This window comes from Pipra filicauda, unplaced genomic scaffold (genome assembly GCF_003945595.2).
Source record: "Pipra filicauda isolate LSUMZ 115617 unplaced genomic scaffold, ASM394559v2 scaffold98_size3848907_pilon, whole genome shotgun sequence".
NCBI lineage: Eukaryota > Metazoa > Chordata > Aves > Passeriformes > Pipridae > Pipra > Pipra filicauda.
This window is the reverse complement of record NW_024105186.1, coordinates 513,761-529,106: the sequence shown is the minus strand read 5'-3', so window position 1 is coordinate 529,106 and position 15,346 is coordinate 513,761. Positions and strand designations below refer to the sequence as shown.

The window sequence follows — 15,346 nt, the reverse complement described above, 5'->3', positions numbered from 1 at the left end:
AAATAACATCCAGGGCAGTCTCCTCAAGTGATGTAAAAGACCTGGTAAAGAAATGCCAACTGTCATCTTGATTTTTGGTCTGCTCTGCTCTGACATAAACCTTTCTGACAGCTCAAACCAGTGTCCTTCATATTCCAAATTAATCCAAAATTTCTCATGGTGATGAAAGGGAAAGAAATTACTTGAGTGCAGGTTTCCTTCTCTGAACATCCTTGACTAACCCTGCTGACACCAGAGAATTACCACCTACTTAGACGTACCCGTCTACTCTTGATGCAGCTTTGAGCCTAAGACATTTTTATTTGCTTTCCAACAGTTTTGCCATCCAAGATCTCAGTATCCAAGTCTCCATGTTGTCTGTCCAAAATAAGAAAACTGGTTTTGGGTTTTTTTACAGAGAGTCTTAATTTGTCTAGCTTGAGAGCAAAGGAGCAGTGTTAAGAAGTTAAATCAACTAGGTAGACAATTATGTTGCAAGCAATCTTCTGTCCAACAGTCTCACAACAGTATCTTGAACAGTAGAGTAGCCCAAAGCTTTTGGTCTACTTTTCACATGTTGTTCCAGGAGGGATCTGATCTATGGTGTAGATATCTGTTTGTAAGGTTAGAAGGAATACTGTGCCATCTTTTCTCTCCCAGCTGTACAGCAAGCTGAGTTCTAGCAGAAGCACCCTCAGAGGTGAGCTAGAGGTGCAGAGCAACTGATGTAAATCATCTCTGTCTTTTTGTGGATGAGATCATCTCATGAAGGAAGGAAGGTGATGGATGGATTCCCAGCATGGAACATCAGTCTCCAGCTTTCACTTTTCTCAAATCTCGCTTGACCTCTTTGGGAAGTTCTCTTATCTGTGCTGTGCCTTGTCTGGATTTTTCTTACATAGCTGTCTCAATTTTCCTTTTTTGTATCCCTTCCTTCTTTGTCACTCTTATCTCAGCAGGTGGCTCATACTTACTTCTCCAGACCAGGAACTGAAGGAAACATCCAGGTCACCTGAATGAAAAGAATAGGGATGTCAATGCATCTAAAAATAATGCCAGTACCTGCTAGGTGATATACTTGACCCTGGACTTACTCAGCAGCCTGGATTTATTTCCAATTAAAGCCTGACTCTAGATAGAAGAATGGGTGTCACTCCAGGGGATAACTCAGTTCCAGCCTCTGAAGAAATCCTGGCCCCCAAAAATATAACATTTCTAGTCTTGGTGTAGAGGGAAAAGAGTATAGAAATACAGTTCTTGCCTTACATTGACTTACTAAATTCTGTTTTCTGTTATTCTTGACAGTGACTTGTGCTGGTTGTCTGTGGGCTGTACCCAGTGTTCTTTCTAAGTCTTTAAAAATACACATTTCATTCAGGAAGCTTTCTTCAGGAAATAAGAAGCCCGCTTTCCCCCTCCCTTAGGAAGGACCTCAGAGTACCCACAAAGTTTTTCAGCCCTTGTATTCCAGGCACAGATAAGTCTCCCATTGTCCTAAAGGCTCCAAGATGTTCTCCTCACATCAGGGACATAAATGCATTTGGCAACTCTTTAAGAAACATATCAGGGATTTGGAAAAATCATATTCTCGCTGTCTCTTTGGGTAGCAGCAGCATCCAAGTGTTGTGAGAGTTTTGGTGGGTTTTTTTCCAAGCTTTATACTGGATTACGTTATCTATTAAATGCAGCTATTTTTATGCTGAACTGTTACCATGACCTGTATTTCACAACTCGCACGTATACACTGAAAAAAATATTACCTTGCATTCAAAAGGTGTTTCAGTGAAAGCTCCATGAAATTCTGTGCAAAATCTCATTACCTTCTTGCTTGGGTTTTCAGTTTGTTTCATTTTGGGGATGTGTTTATTTCTCGGTAGTTCCAGGTGCCAACTTTGGTGCTCATAATGGAGATGTGACTTCTGTCAGAGCACCACCGGCCTCCTAATAGTTTACTAAACCCACTCCCATAGATACTGTGAAGGACAGAGGTAGAAAATAATGAAATATTGAAATTATTCCTTGAGTCACTGGGGAACCCAAGGACAGAAGCCAAGCACCCTTAGTTTCCAGTGCTCTGTCCCTGACACCAGAAAACATTACTTTATCTTGTAACTTATATGAGATGTTCAGGAGAAGTTTTGCACTGTTTGAGCAATTAGAGTGGTAAGGGTAGCTGTTAAACTGATACCTAGCTGAAATATTTAATTTATTTAGTAGCTATTAGAAGCAAATTAGAGATTCCCTTATCTGTGACTTGAAATAAGCAGATGAAAATAGGTTGTCTCCTTTCCTTGTGGCTTAGAGAGATGAGGGATTTTTATTCTCAAGGAGTGAAGGGGAAGGATTCTGCCATTTTTTTTTTCCTTACAAACTTCAGAAGAACCTGGACTCTTGAGTAGTAGCCCTGTCTTTTCCCTTGGTTTCTCCAGGAAATCTCTTGGAGTGCACAGGAAGCAGAAAATGCCAACTTTTAAACAGGTTGTAGTTAAAAGAATAATAGTGTTCAATCAGTAACCAAAGCAAGCTCAGCTTTACTGGATGCTATTTTACTGACAGAGTTTCCAATTAAAATTTGTTTTCCATGTTGATCAACAAGGTTCCATTTTCATGATGGTTTTTATGTCACAAATTCTTGCATTGCTCGGAGAATCCTTGAGGAAACGCATGGCAGGCGAGAATTCATTTCTAATGTAAAAATACCAAGAAAGAGGAGGGTGAGGGGAACTATAAATAACCACCAAGATGTCACAGAGTCAGTCATTTTTTCCTCTACAAGTCAGCTTTAGCAGTTAAGGTCAAGATAACATTTCCATGTCAATGGTCAGTTACATCAAAATTCTAAAACAGGAATATTGAATGGAATTTTGGATTTTTTTTCTTGCATTGTGCCTGGATTTGACCAATTTATAGTCTCTTTGGTCTGCCAGCTCAGAGTTCCAGTGTTATTTTGGTTAAGCTCTTTGCCAGAGTGGCAAGCTTGGATTGGAACACTGGGTTTATTAAAGGCTATGAAATTAAATTCACCACCAAAAGAAAAGAAAAAGAACCCACTTCTTGCCGATAGTCACTTCTTTATTTCCTTTGATGGGGCTCAGTTTGTCTTGAATTTTAGCCTAACAATTTCTATACAATTTTGTTTTGTTTTTGCAAAGTTCTAATCAGCTTAAACTGCAAACAGTTGGAAATGCCTCTCTAACAGCTTCCTTGGTGTTGCTAATTAGGCTTGAAATCTCTTGTGTTGTCCACAATTGTGTCTAAACAAGGAGCAGAGTGTATGTGCTTGCTGTATGCCACATCTCCCAGCTGCATGTAATTCTGCTGCCTGCGCAGAAAGTAATCGCAAGGGGACAGAACCTATAGTCTTTATTTAGGCAGAACTCCCAGGGTGACGTGCAAGGTCAGGCACATCGTGTTTTGAGGGAAGAGATGGATTTGATGGTGAGAATGTGTACAGCAAGCAGCGCTACATCTGTAGCACAAAGACTGGAAGTGCTTGGCCATAAAGAACAGCTTTGCTTTATCCCCCAGAGCACTTTGTACTGCAGAGCCCTGAGTTATGATCTGTAGGTGCTCTTACCTGACGTGTGTTAATAATAGATAAAAACACAGGGCTATCAAAACCTCCCGCGTACTCTCCCTGTCCCTCAGGAGCAAAGCTAATAGAATATCATAGTTTTTAAAGCTACCAAGGTTCACTTCAATGGGAAAAGAGCCCTAACAAATCCTCGAACACATCTTTCTGTGCTCGGCAAAGCCATGGGATGATTTATCTCTAGGTAGCGACCGCAGTGGTGTGAAGCAACACTAATCTGCTGAGGCATGGCTGCCTTGTGCGATGCGGGCCAGGGATTTCCACGGTAGCTCTGTGCCAGTTCGCCTGAGCTGCAGAAGCCTTGAACAAACTGTTTACCTCTGACATTCTGGAAGGGATTTTGAGGGATTTCCTTCAAATTAGAAATCTTTGAAAATCAGCATCCTGCGCCAGGCGTTGTATTATGCAACGGCTTGGAATGAAGGTCTGGTCGTGCACTTTGGATCTTCTTGGATTGAAGAAATCAGAGATGGAAACTGTCTTATCAGATCATCCCTCCCTGCCAAGGCAGGCTTGTCTCCTGTGCTCTGCTGATGCTGCTGTGCTTTATGAATGCTCCTTTCCCCAGCACTCTAAAAGCCTGCCCCAGCTTACTGGTTGGATGTTTTCTGGACCACGTGCATTCCTGGTGTAGTGTGACTGACTTCACGTGGTTATGCTGAGGTTCATACCTGCTGTTTGGTGTGCTTGGCAGTGCTAACACCAAGTGTGAGCTGTGCTCACCAACATGCACAATGAACTGCTTCAATTCTGTGGGGAGTGTGCAGATCCCGTCTTCTGGTGGCAGTCGACAAGATGTGAGAAGGTTTGGAAATGCAGCTTCACAAGAAAATTACTGAAGAAACTGGGGCTCATTACAAAGACGTTTAATAATGTCCTTTGACATAGCAATTGCTAAGGATGCTTTCAGTTGTTCGGCTTACTGTAGTATTCAATGCAACTGTAATTATTGTTGTTGAAAAAAATTCATGTGCATTGACATTTTATTCTCCATGCTTTTTTAAAGTCAACTCTAAATTAGAAGCATTTCCCCAGTATTAAATACTTTAATCTTGCAAATGGCTATAGCCATCTTGGAATACTCTGAATAATAGCTCAAATGCTGTTCCCCAGCACTGCACCTCCCCAAGTCACACCTGGTTGACTTTTGAGATGTGTTTCAATCATTACAGATTAAAAAAATTAATTTTTGCTGCTCAAAATACATTGTTTCCATTAAGTAACAATTTAGGCACACAGACTACTTCACAAGTATTTATCAAACCTAACAGCATCCAGTTTCTCACTGGAATATGTAACTTCTGCAGCCATTTGATTTACAGGCCAACTGAGGCGCAGAGCATGGGAGTGCTTTGCCTATAGCAGTTACTTGGTTTAAAAGCCAGAAGTAAAATCCAGGTTTTTTATCTTCCAACCTACCAGTTTGGAGGACAGTTCATGCATTTCTTACATTCATAGGCACAGCTGTTTTAAAGGGACAAAGATCTCTGTGTTGTCAGAGCAAGGAATTTACAAAAGATGAGCAGCTTTGAGTGCCAGAAAGTAGTTAAGTAATTTCCAACGCGAGGCTTCTTGTGGATTTTTAGCTGGAAGGAGTCAATGTGATTGTGGTTGGACACAGCTTAATGCAGAGCAGATCATTTAACCCTGATGTTCCTTCCTCACTCTCAACTTGGTAGTACTAGAAACAGACGTGAGTCTTATCCAAACTAGCACTGAGCATCAGAGAAGTCACATAGTCCCTGCCTGTGCTATTCCAAACATTAATTAGATTCACCATTAAAAATATATACCATTCTGCTGGTAGTATGGCCAGCCTGTGTGCCTTCCACATCCAGCAGCCTCTGTAAGTTTCCCCTCCAGCCTTTGGTATGCTCAGACAAAGGCAAAGCCATCCCTCAGCCTTCACTTGATAAGACAGCTATCTTAGCAAGTGGAGCTCCTTCCTCCTCTCACTGTGGAGCATATTTGGACATCTACATATCATTTAAGAAGCATTTCTCAAGTACTGTTCCATTTTCATCGTGGCCTTTCTGTTATTGCACATTTGTGGATTCAACTGTCTGTCATTGTCATCTTTGCTACTAACATAAGCCATAAAACATATCTCGTCTTTAATAGTTACAGGGCAAGGGGAAGGGACTCCTTTATCCTGTGTACTTAAGAGGACTTTCTGCCAGATTCTCCTCCAGCTGCTCCAAGTCCAAAACTACAAAGCTGAATTTAGTTTTCCTGAAGAAAAGCAAATTCCAGCAGAGGAGAAGCATGCCAGCCATGGTATTGCTACTGTGCTGGGAAAGCCACTAAAAACTGAGCCGAATGGAAGAACGATTTGAAAGCCACTGAATACAGTAACCTCCGGGGCCAGAGTCTGCACTGTGCAAGTGGTAGCTGCATGCACAGCTCAGACCAGTTACCAGCAAGGGTTGCCAATGTCATTTATTCCAGTATCTTCCTTTGCATCTCCCAGCTAAACAAACTATACCATATAAAGAACAGCCTCACTGCTTACCGTTGTGTGTGAATTAGGGTTTTTTTCCAGGGTATTTTGGATTGTCAGGGGTCACATCTCTTGCCCCAACACATACAGCTATGGCAACATGGTCTGAAGGTCAGAGCATCGGCTAAGGTGCTTCTGCAGCACTTTCCGTTGCTGAAACTATCCCTCAGAGAGCAGCAGGAAGGGAAGGAGCATGTCACCCACTGCTAATAATGTGTTCAGCTGATCAGTCTAGGTGAGAAGGATTAACTCATGCCCAAACTGTCTCCTCAAATATGCAGGAAGGAATTCTGTGATGGCTTTTAGTGACTTAAATGTTAGTTTGCCAAGATTTACCCATCTGTGGAGGTAGCAGTTGGGGAGCCTGAGGTGGAAATCGGGTCTTGGATTTTCCTTTTCTAGAAATAATGCCAAAAAAGTGTTTGAAACTGTTGAAATTACATCTTGACACTTAACCCCTCCACCAATGTCTGCTTTATATATAATTTGTAACCCAACTATATATTTTCAGACCCAAAACCTAAATGAAACCATTTGAAATTATTTGAAGTGCACTGTTTCAATTGACCTGATCTAATTTGGGGTTTATAAATTCACCAGACTTCTTGAGATTAAAGTGTTCTGTCTTCACTTAAGTATGGAAACATTTTCAAGCCTCAAAAATTATCCCACAAAGGGGAAAATATCTGCTGCTCTGCTCTCCTTGCCGTCTGAGGAAATGAAGGACGGAGTCACAAGATTTAAAGCAAGTCACTTACCACACTTTCCTAAGTTACAGTTCAACTATAGTATTTGACCACGTGCCTGTTTTTAGCACAACAGTCACTTTTGATGCATGCAGCTTAATACCATCTCCTCTGCTCAGTCACTTCGAAAAATGTGTTTCTCCTGCAGTGCTCATAGAAAGTGAGTTTGCGTCCCTGTGCGTGAGTTACCAATGTAATTTATTCCAGCAACTTCCCTCCCCTCTCTGAGCAAAATAAGCAGTATCATGCTCATGTCCCTGTGCATGAGCTCTCCTGTGTCTGCTGTTCAGAGTGCAGGAGAGATTATTTATGTTCATTAGAGTTTGGGATGCATTGCCAATACAGAAGAAGCAATGGCTAAGCGTCTGTGTGGCTTTTCTTGTGCGCTCATTGCTAGGTCATTGTGGGAGTGTCCTTGTGTTGCACGACCTTGTGAGTTACTGCTGTCACCCAAAATTTGGTTATGATGGGTTATAATCTGCAGCATTAAGGAAGCAGGATGAGCTGCAGCCCATAGGCTGTCACTGCACCTCTGCTCCCCAAAGCTGTTTGTCACTGCCATCTGGGACGTGAAATTTTCAGGAGGGGATTCAGACACTTCCCAGCTCCAGTCTTCAGTGGCTCTTGCAACCCAGAAGTCTTTCCCAGCAGTCTGGGTTTTCACTTCATGTCCCATGTTTAAACCTAACATCTGCAGAGTGATTCCCTTTGGCTTTCTGTGGTTTCTGAAGGAACAAGTATTGCTATAGGAAGATCAAACAACTCCCACCACCACTTGCTTCTAGATGCTTGGTCCTAAGCAGCTTGTTCCCACTTTACCACTGATTGTGTTGTACATGTTTAAGTCTCTGAGTTTTTACTTGCAAGCTGATGCTTGATACCCTGGTCATTTCAGTTCTTTCTTTGTGTTTTACTGTACCTTTGCTTGGTGTTATTTTTGTGGCTGCTGTTTTAGGGTGCATTATTCTCTCCATGTGCAATTCCTTTTCTTTGCTGTGGGTAAGCAGTTCTGCCTTCAAAAAACATGAACCCAGACTCAGCTTTTAACATTGTGCCAACCTTCCATTTAGAAATGGATGGTTCCTTCCCTGCGCTTTTCAAGTCTAGATTGGATTTGGAGACATGAGTCTCTCTAAAAAAGAAGGGCACTCCCTGCTTCTTAGACAAAATATGGGAAAGGGATCTATGGGAAAATATGGGAAAATCTACCCCTCAGCCCACACTGGATTTGTGGTCCATATTCTTATGAATTTGACCACAGCCCCTAGGCCTGATTTTTCCTAACTGTTTCTCATCTTTCTTCTCTGCACCTTGCCTTAGCCCTTGGTGTAGCTGATCAGAAGCACTCAGCTCTACCTGTTGATTACAGAGAGGGCTTGTAACAACAGCTTGGGAGAGAAGAAGAAAAATAGGGCTGCTAGGCATTTTTCTTCATCTTGTTTGGCTTTTTGTAGATTTGTAAGCTCCAGGAGGTGTTAGGAGAGTTAGCTAAACTGTGAAAGAGAGCAAAATCAAGAAGCCAAATTTATAATCCAACAGGGATGCTGTTCTCATAATGTGCAGAAATACCTTTGTGCAGGTTGTTAGCTGCTGGGGCAGCACTTTGGCATGTGGGATAACCTGATTAGAGAGTCAAAGAAAACTCTGTTAGCTCCACAGTCCAAATCCTGCCTTACAGCAACCTGATGTCAAATGGGTGTGAATCAAGGAAGCTTTCCCATTGGCATCTGGTAACACCTTGAAGAGAAGGTTCTGAGCCAGGGTTCTAGCAAGGAGAGTGACTTATGCAAATACACTCCCAGACAGGGAGTGAGCTGGAGTCTGAAACTAATGACTTTGTTTTTCCTCACTGGTACAGACTTTGAAGGATGAAAAGAATAAATTTCTCAGGTCTAATTTTCAGGTTGTATAGAAGGTTTAATCGGGAGTTGGTTAATTTAAAATGCTTGTCTTACTTAGCTGCGAGAATGTCAAACAGTGTGACTGAGCTGAGATTTGGGAGCAGAAGATGTGTGTTTTCAGAAGGCATAACCCATAAGGGTGATTGCCTGCTGTCCTGGTCACTGGGAAACTCCCACCAAAGTCAACGTTAACATGAAAATTCAGAGAAGATGGTTCTAATGATCCCTTGCAGTCTTAAACTCAGTGTATCTGAAATGTGTGAGCAGGAGTTAGATCTGTTGTGAGAGAAGTTCCAGGCCATGGTGTTTGATGCTAAATCCCTTTGCAGGGTGGATTGGTGCTGCAGGGTTCTGCTCTGTTCACAGTCCTGCACGGGCTGTGCTCAGTGCTGCTGACTGGAGGGCCCGTCCCTAGGCGGTGGTAGCAGACCAGGGGAACTGCTGGGCTGATCAGCCCCCAATGTGGTTGTATGCCAGGGAACTCCTGGTCATGCTGTGGGTGCTCAATGTTTATCAGAATTCAAAAATTGTCAAGAAAGTTCGTGGGAGAAACATACCACTTGAGGCAAAATATGGAAAGCCAAGCTCTGTCTCAGGAAGTCCCTAAACCAGAAATCAGTGGAGGCTGGAAGCACATCCTAAGAAATTGCTGTGTTTTGCTAGCCCTGTTCTCATACTTTGGCCTCTGTTGCTGGCAACTGTTGGAAAAGAAGCAAGCAGTGACTTGGTGAGGCAAACCAAGTACTTGTGTGTATTCAGAAGGTGTCATAGCAAACGCCTTATGAATGGCACAATCTTCCATCAGTATCCGCAGGTATGCTGCGTTCCTTCCTTGGCAAAAAAATACAGAGAACAGCGTGGATGTGGACTGAGATTATGTGATCTGCTTATGCAAAGCAAAATGGCAAATTTGCCAGGTTATTTCTCCAAGGAGAAAATTATTGACCTTGCTTTTTCTGGCATACCAGCTACTGTTATAATGATGATGATGGTGACAGCAACCCAACAGAAGGGCCAGCAGTCATTCTTTCCTGCCCATTATTACAAGGTATAAAGCAAAATCCAGTCTGAATTCAATGCTAGTCTGGCTCTACTCTCTTTACAAATCTGTGAGGCAGTACTCATATGGTTTGAAATTCAGGACTTTTCGTATAGACCTTTCCAAAAACAATCCTTTTGATCTTCTGATATGAACTTGTGTATTTGTATGTTTGTACATTACCAGTCACGTGCAGCCCAGAGATATGTATGATAGGAAATGTATGAATGTAGAAGTAACCTTTCTGAGCTCCTGGGTGATTCATCTGACAATACATTTTGGCTGCACATGTAAGGACTGGATCTTGCCCCTGAGAATATTGGCTCAAAGAAACAATAACAATGCGGTCAGTCAAAGCACTACTTTCCCTGGGAATTTTGTTGCATGAGGAAGCAGAAGAACTTAAGCCCTCCTGTGTTTGTCAACATGATCTGCCTTTCAGTAGCTTTTTATGCTTCTATCCTGTTAGATTTTTTCCTTTCTCCACCCTCCTTATTTCTATCTATCTAAATGATAATCAGTAGTGTACTTATAGATTTTTCTCCCTCACCCAAGATGCAAATGCTGATTGATGACATTATTTGATAACTTCAGGTGCATGAAGCAAGAAGGGTAGATAAAGTTTGCTTTCCTAAAATCCAGTGAAATGATCCAAATCATATTGTTTGCATCTATGTGGTTTGCACTCTCCATTTATGGCATGTGTCTTTAAGTGCTTGGTTTGAAAGAGTAAGTTACCCAGCTGGTGTCAGAAGGGCTGGTGTGGCTCACACACAACCATCTGAAACAAAATGATCTTGGTGTTTCTATAATTAACTGCAGGGGTGAGTGAGGGTTGAAATGAGTTGAATCATTCAACGGACCCCACTTGAAAGGTGGGAATTTTTTTGGCTCCAACACTTCAGGAGCAGGCCAATATGTAAAACCTGTGCAGCAAGGATCATGGCCTTAGAGCTGGCATTTCACAGTCATTATCTCAAACACTGTGGGCCAGAGATAAATGAACCATTTAAGTCATCCTGAACTCCTGTCCTTGTGATGCTTTCATTGCAGCCTCTGCTTTGCGCTCTCCCCAGACTCAACAGTGTTCTCTGTGGTGAGAGAGAAGATCAAGATTTTCATACAAGGCAGATAAAGATATTTTTATGGGATCTGTATTGGCAGAGCAGTTAGGGGGTCTCTGTGTGGCCCCAGGAAATTGCACTTCAGCTTTGCACTGACCGCTGTTGGAGCTTGTCTCTAATCATCTCCGCTGCAAAAGGTCACTCAGACTGGGCAGTCCACAGGCAAAAGCCCAGGAGTGCAGGCTGCAGAACTCCTTCACGTGCTCCTGGCTACAGAAGCTGCAGTGTCTGACACACCCACCTGATGGGCCATCTCTGATCGTTTATCAGAGCTGCTGAGAGAAGGCTCTGGTTTGTGTTGTCACACTATATAAAGGCTTGACCCAGGCCCTGTGCTGTTACCATACTCTTTGATAACTGTTGACTGTACTGCACTTATCTAGAAGAAATGGCTAAAGCTTCCAAGTAGACCAGCAGCAGCCTTCAACCCAGCTGACCTTTGTAGATGTCCCACTGAGATGGTGCTCACATCTGTTGTGTATGTTTTCTTTGCAGAATACATTGGAGCAATGCAGTGTCTGTGCAAAGCCCATCATGGAAAGGATCCTCCGAGCCACTGGGAAGGCCTATCATCCCCACTGTTTCACCTGTGTGATGTGCCATCGCAGCCTGGATGGGATCCCCTTCACTGTGGATGCTGGCGGGAACATCCACTGCATCGAGGATTTCCATAAGTATGGCCTAAGCTGCTGTCAGTGCTTTGCTTATTGTCTTTTTTCGTTTGTCCCTAAAAGTCCTCCTTGTTCAGCCTGAGTATTCAAGAAAATCTGAACCCTCTACCATTTCCTCCCAAGGCTCTTAAATACTAGGCAGAGCTTTGCTCTAAGCAGGCACACCTTGGCATACAAGATTAATTGGTTAGGGACTGATGCTGCTTGATCCCTGTTTCACTTAGAGCTGAATTCAGGGATAACCTCTGTGTTCCCTCTGTTTTAAGTGCTCTGCCTTCCCCTGCACTCAGTATGTGCATGTTTCTCCTCACTGCCTGTACCTGCACTTTCACATCAGCGTCTCCCTGCTTTTTCCACTGAGCAATTAAGAGAGGTCTTGTCCTGCTGCACTCTGCAGGTGTTTGCTTACCAGCTAGAGGGATCTCTGTGGCCACAGGCTGCTCAGAGCTCCTTTTGTTTCTAGTTGCTAATTAGCTTTTTAAAGCTGCTGAAAATACAGCCCTGGTAATAATTTATAGTAAAACTGCTATTTAAAGTAAGTTGAAAGGTAGAGTTGCAAGTAATTTCTGTCACTGCCACGCTACCACCCCCATCATCACAACTAATCTAGGGAAGACAGGTAGATATAATCAGAGCACAAATGTTTGCCCTGTATGGAAAAGACAGATACACTACACCCCTCAATTAAAAGATGAAATCAATACTGACAAATGTGAGTTTACATCTCAACCATTTATCTCTTAATTTCTAAGGGGGTAGACTTAATTAGAGCCTCGTGACATCAGTGTGTGGGTCTGAAAGCTCAAAGAAGTAGGCTGACTTGACAGAAAGGGAAGCAGCCACAATCAACTGGCATGTTAGAATCCAACACAAGGATATTCCCTGTAGCTCAGCTAGGCTGGGTTAATTGGCAACTGCTGTATTGCCTTGCCTTTCTGTGCCACCAGTTGTGTGTTAAGGTAAAATGTGGTCCTGAGCAGAGGTCCTACAGGAGGTTTATGCACCACTCAGGCACCTGAAGGGTGCAATTTGGAGGCTGCTCCTTCCACAAGCCCCACAGGCCAAGGGCTCACATGCTTTCAGGAGAAAGGCTTGATGTCCCACTCTGAAGTCTTTTGGCAGTGACTGCATATGGACCTCGGGGCTGAGAGTGGGAAGTGGGAGGCTGTCAATCCAAGGAAAGGACATAAAAATCACTGAGGGAAAAGACTGAAGGGAAGATGATGGGAATAGCATGAGATCCAGTGTGACACTCAGGATGTTTTTGGCCAGCCACACGTTTCGCAGCACTTTGCCCAGCCCAGTTTTAATTGATTAGGGCTCCTTATCTGGAGGTTGAGTGTTCTACATCTACATCCTCTTGATACGAAAACTGTAGCTGATGCTCACACTGTCACTCAGCTTCTCCCTGAGCTCAGGCCCTGAGTAGCACATCCACAGCCCCCAAAATCTGCAGGAGTTATCTCAGGGTACTGGAAGATAATATTTGGCTCATATTGAATTATTGACTGTAGCTTGGACAAAGAAATGTTGAAGTATTTTTAAATACCACATTTGAGCTAAATGACACAAGGAAGTGCCTACATGAAGCAGCATATAATTAATTGCGATTACAGCTCTGGTCATATCATGATCCATTTAAGTTATTTTTCAGAGCGCTGGCTATAGCCACTGTTTAATTCATTTTTTCGTTAGATCGCAGCTACACAGACATCTTTCATCTGCTGCCAGTGAAATTAATATTTTTCTTTATTCCTAGTACAGATAGATTTTTTTTTTTTTCTTTTCTAAGCTAGTTAATTCTGAGATGGTTCATGTGACAGGCTGGGTGGCAGAGTCAATCTTTAGTAGGCATTTCAGAAGAGAAGGGCCTTTGATCTCCTCGTGTTCTGATGTTCGCCATAAGCTTTGCCCTCTGTCCCCCATAGCCCCTGACCCCGGCTCTCATTATACAGCAGCAGATTCTGTAGGTGTAAGTTTCCTTTTATGTAACCAGAATTTGCAGCCAGGGAATTGGTACCAATAGGTTTTGAACCAAAACAGCACACAATGTTTCACCACAGGCTAAATGTTCCCAAGCATCCCCACCTGCCTAGGAGTAGAGATGGCCACTTCTCATGGGAACTCGGGGGAGCAAAGCCAGAGTTAATATAGAACGCAGGTGAATTAGCCAGAAGGGCATATGGTGAGCAGTATAAGGGGAAAAATAAAGGCCTCTGCTTCTCTTGATCCCTGAGTTGACCCTGATTCAAGTGAGTCCCTTCACACAGTGAGTTATTATCCCTATACAATTCTAAGACTGACTGGAAGAGAGAGCATTGGTGTCTCTGCAACCAGACCTGTTCCCTTTTAGGCCTGGGCAATCCGCTATTGGATAGCTGAGAGTTGGTTTTAGCTAGAAAATGCAGCAAGTCAGAATTGCCCTGATCTTCTTATTTGAGAGTGAACCAGGAATGTGCTCCTGTGTGCATAAGTGGGTAAGATGGCTCCGAATTTTAAAGTGGATGGGATAAACCTCAACAAATGAGTGTGGTGCATTCTTTTTACCATCTGTATCAAGACTTTTAACCTATTTGTTCCAATCTCCAAATTTTAATATTTTGGGTTTTGTTTTCAAGAGATCCTCCTGAAGCAAATTGTGGTCATCTTTCTAACCTTGGGATTTGCATGGGCTTTCTTAGAGAGATGGTTAAGGGTTATGGCAGTGCACAGATGCCACAATTATGGGACATTCACCTTAGTTGTTAGTTAGGACAGGCACAATATGCTTTGCTGCCTGTCAGATGTTCTTTGTCCTCTCCTAAAAGTCTGCAAAATGTTCTTTAATATCCTACAAGCCCGAAAATACATTTTAAGACTAAAGTACTCCTTCCTGTCTTCTTTCCAAAAAGGCAGCTGTGCAAAACTCCAGCTGTGACATATGTGCACGTACATAAGTGTGTTTGTACAAATGCACATGTTTCTGGCTTGATGGTCCAGTTAACAAAAACTTTCACTCCAAGTTTGAGGATGACTGAGACTGTCTCTTCCTTCTTCAGGAAATTTGCTCCGAGATGTTCTGTGTGCAAGGAGCCCATCATGCCGGCCCCAGGACAAGAGGAGACCGTACGCATTGTTGCCTTGGATCGTGACTTCCATGTCCAGTGCTACCGATGTGAGGTTAGTATTCCAATCACTGTGTGAAGGAAATCTGTGAAGGACAGAAAGTAAAGATTGGCTTAACTTCATCTCCACCTCATGGTATGCACACGACAGGTATAACCTCTTGTAACACTGGCTGTACAATCAAATTACTTCATTGACTTCAGCATGCAAGGAATTTTTCCTCATATATATCAGCGCAAATGAGAAGAAAATCAGGTTCCTTGTTTATAACAGGTTCATTAGGAGAGCAAGAGAATGTGACTCAGGTAATTAGGGCTTAATATTTGAGAACTTCATAAATTATAGCTTGGATACAAACGTAGCTCATGTTTATGTTCTTAAAATGAAAGCTAATGCATGTTAGAATTCGAGCAAGATTGTACAGGAAACTCAGCATATGGCTCTGGGTTGAAGAATTTTAATGGACACATAAACATGATCATTCTTGTTTTGTGCAATGCTTTTTGTGCTACTTTCCCTGTTCCCTTTCATTATGCACTTCATGTAATTTTGATGGTAAGAATCTGAAGACAGAGAATAAAAATCACCTTAAAGCAATTAACATGTGGGAACAGCTGTGTTAGGGAACCTTCAAGAATTCTTCAGTGGAAGTGTTGCTTGTTCGATAATACATCATCCAGATGGCAGGG

General features: G+C 42.7%; 1 protein-coding gene across 1 annotated transcript in view; it reads left to right on the top strand.

Moving 5' to 3' along the window:
* The window catches only part of LOC113987753 (LIM domain containing preferred translocation partner in lipoma), a 322,953-nt gene that overhangs the window by 302,126 nt on the left and 5,481 nt on the right, over positions 1 to 15,346 (top strand). The window contains exons 12-13 of the mRNA XM_039378007.1: positions 11,377 to 11,555; positions 14,591 to 14,711. Of these exons, the coding sequence (XP_039233941.1) occupies positions 11,377 to 11,555; positions 14,591 to 14,711 (300 nt within the window). The remainder of the gene's footprint in view (positions 1 to 11,376; positions 11,556 to 14,590; positions 14,712 to 15,346) is intronic.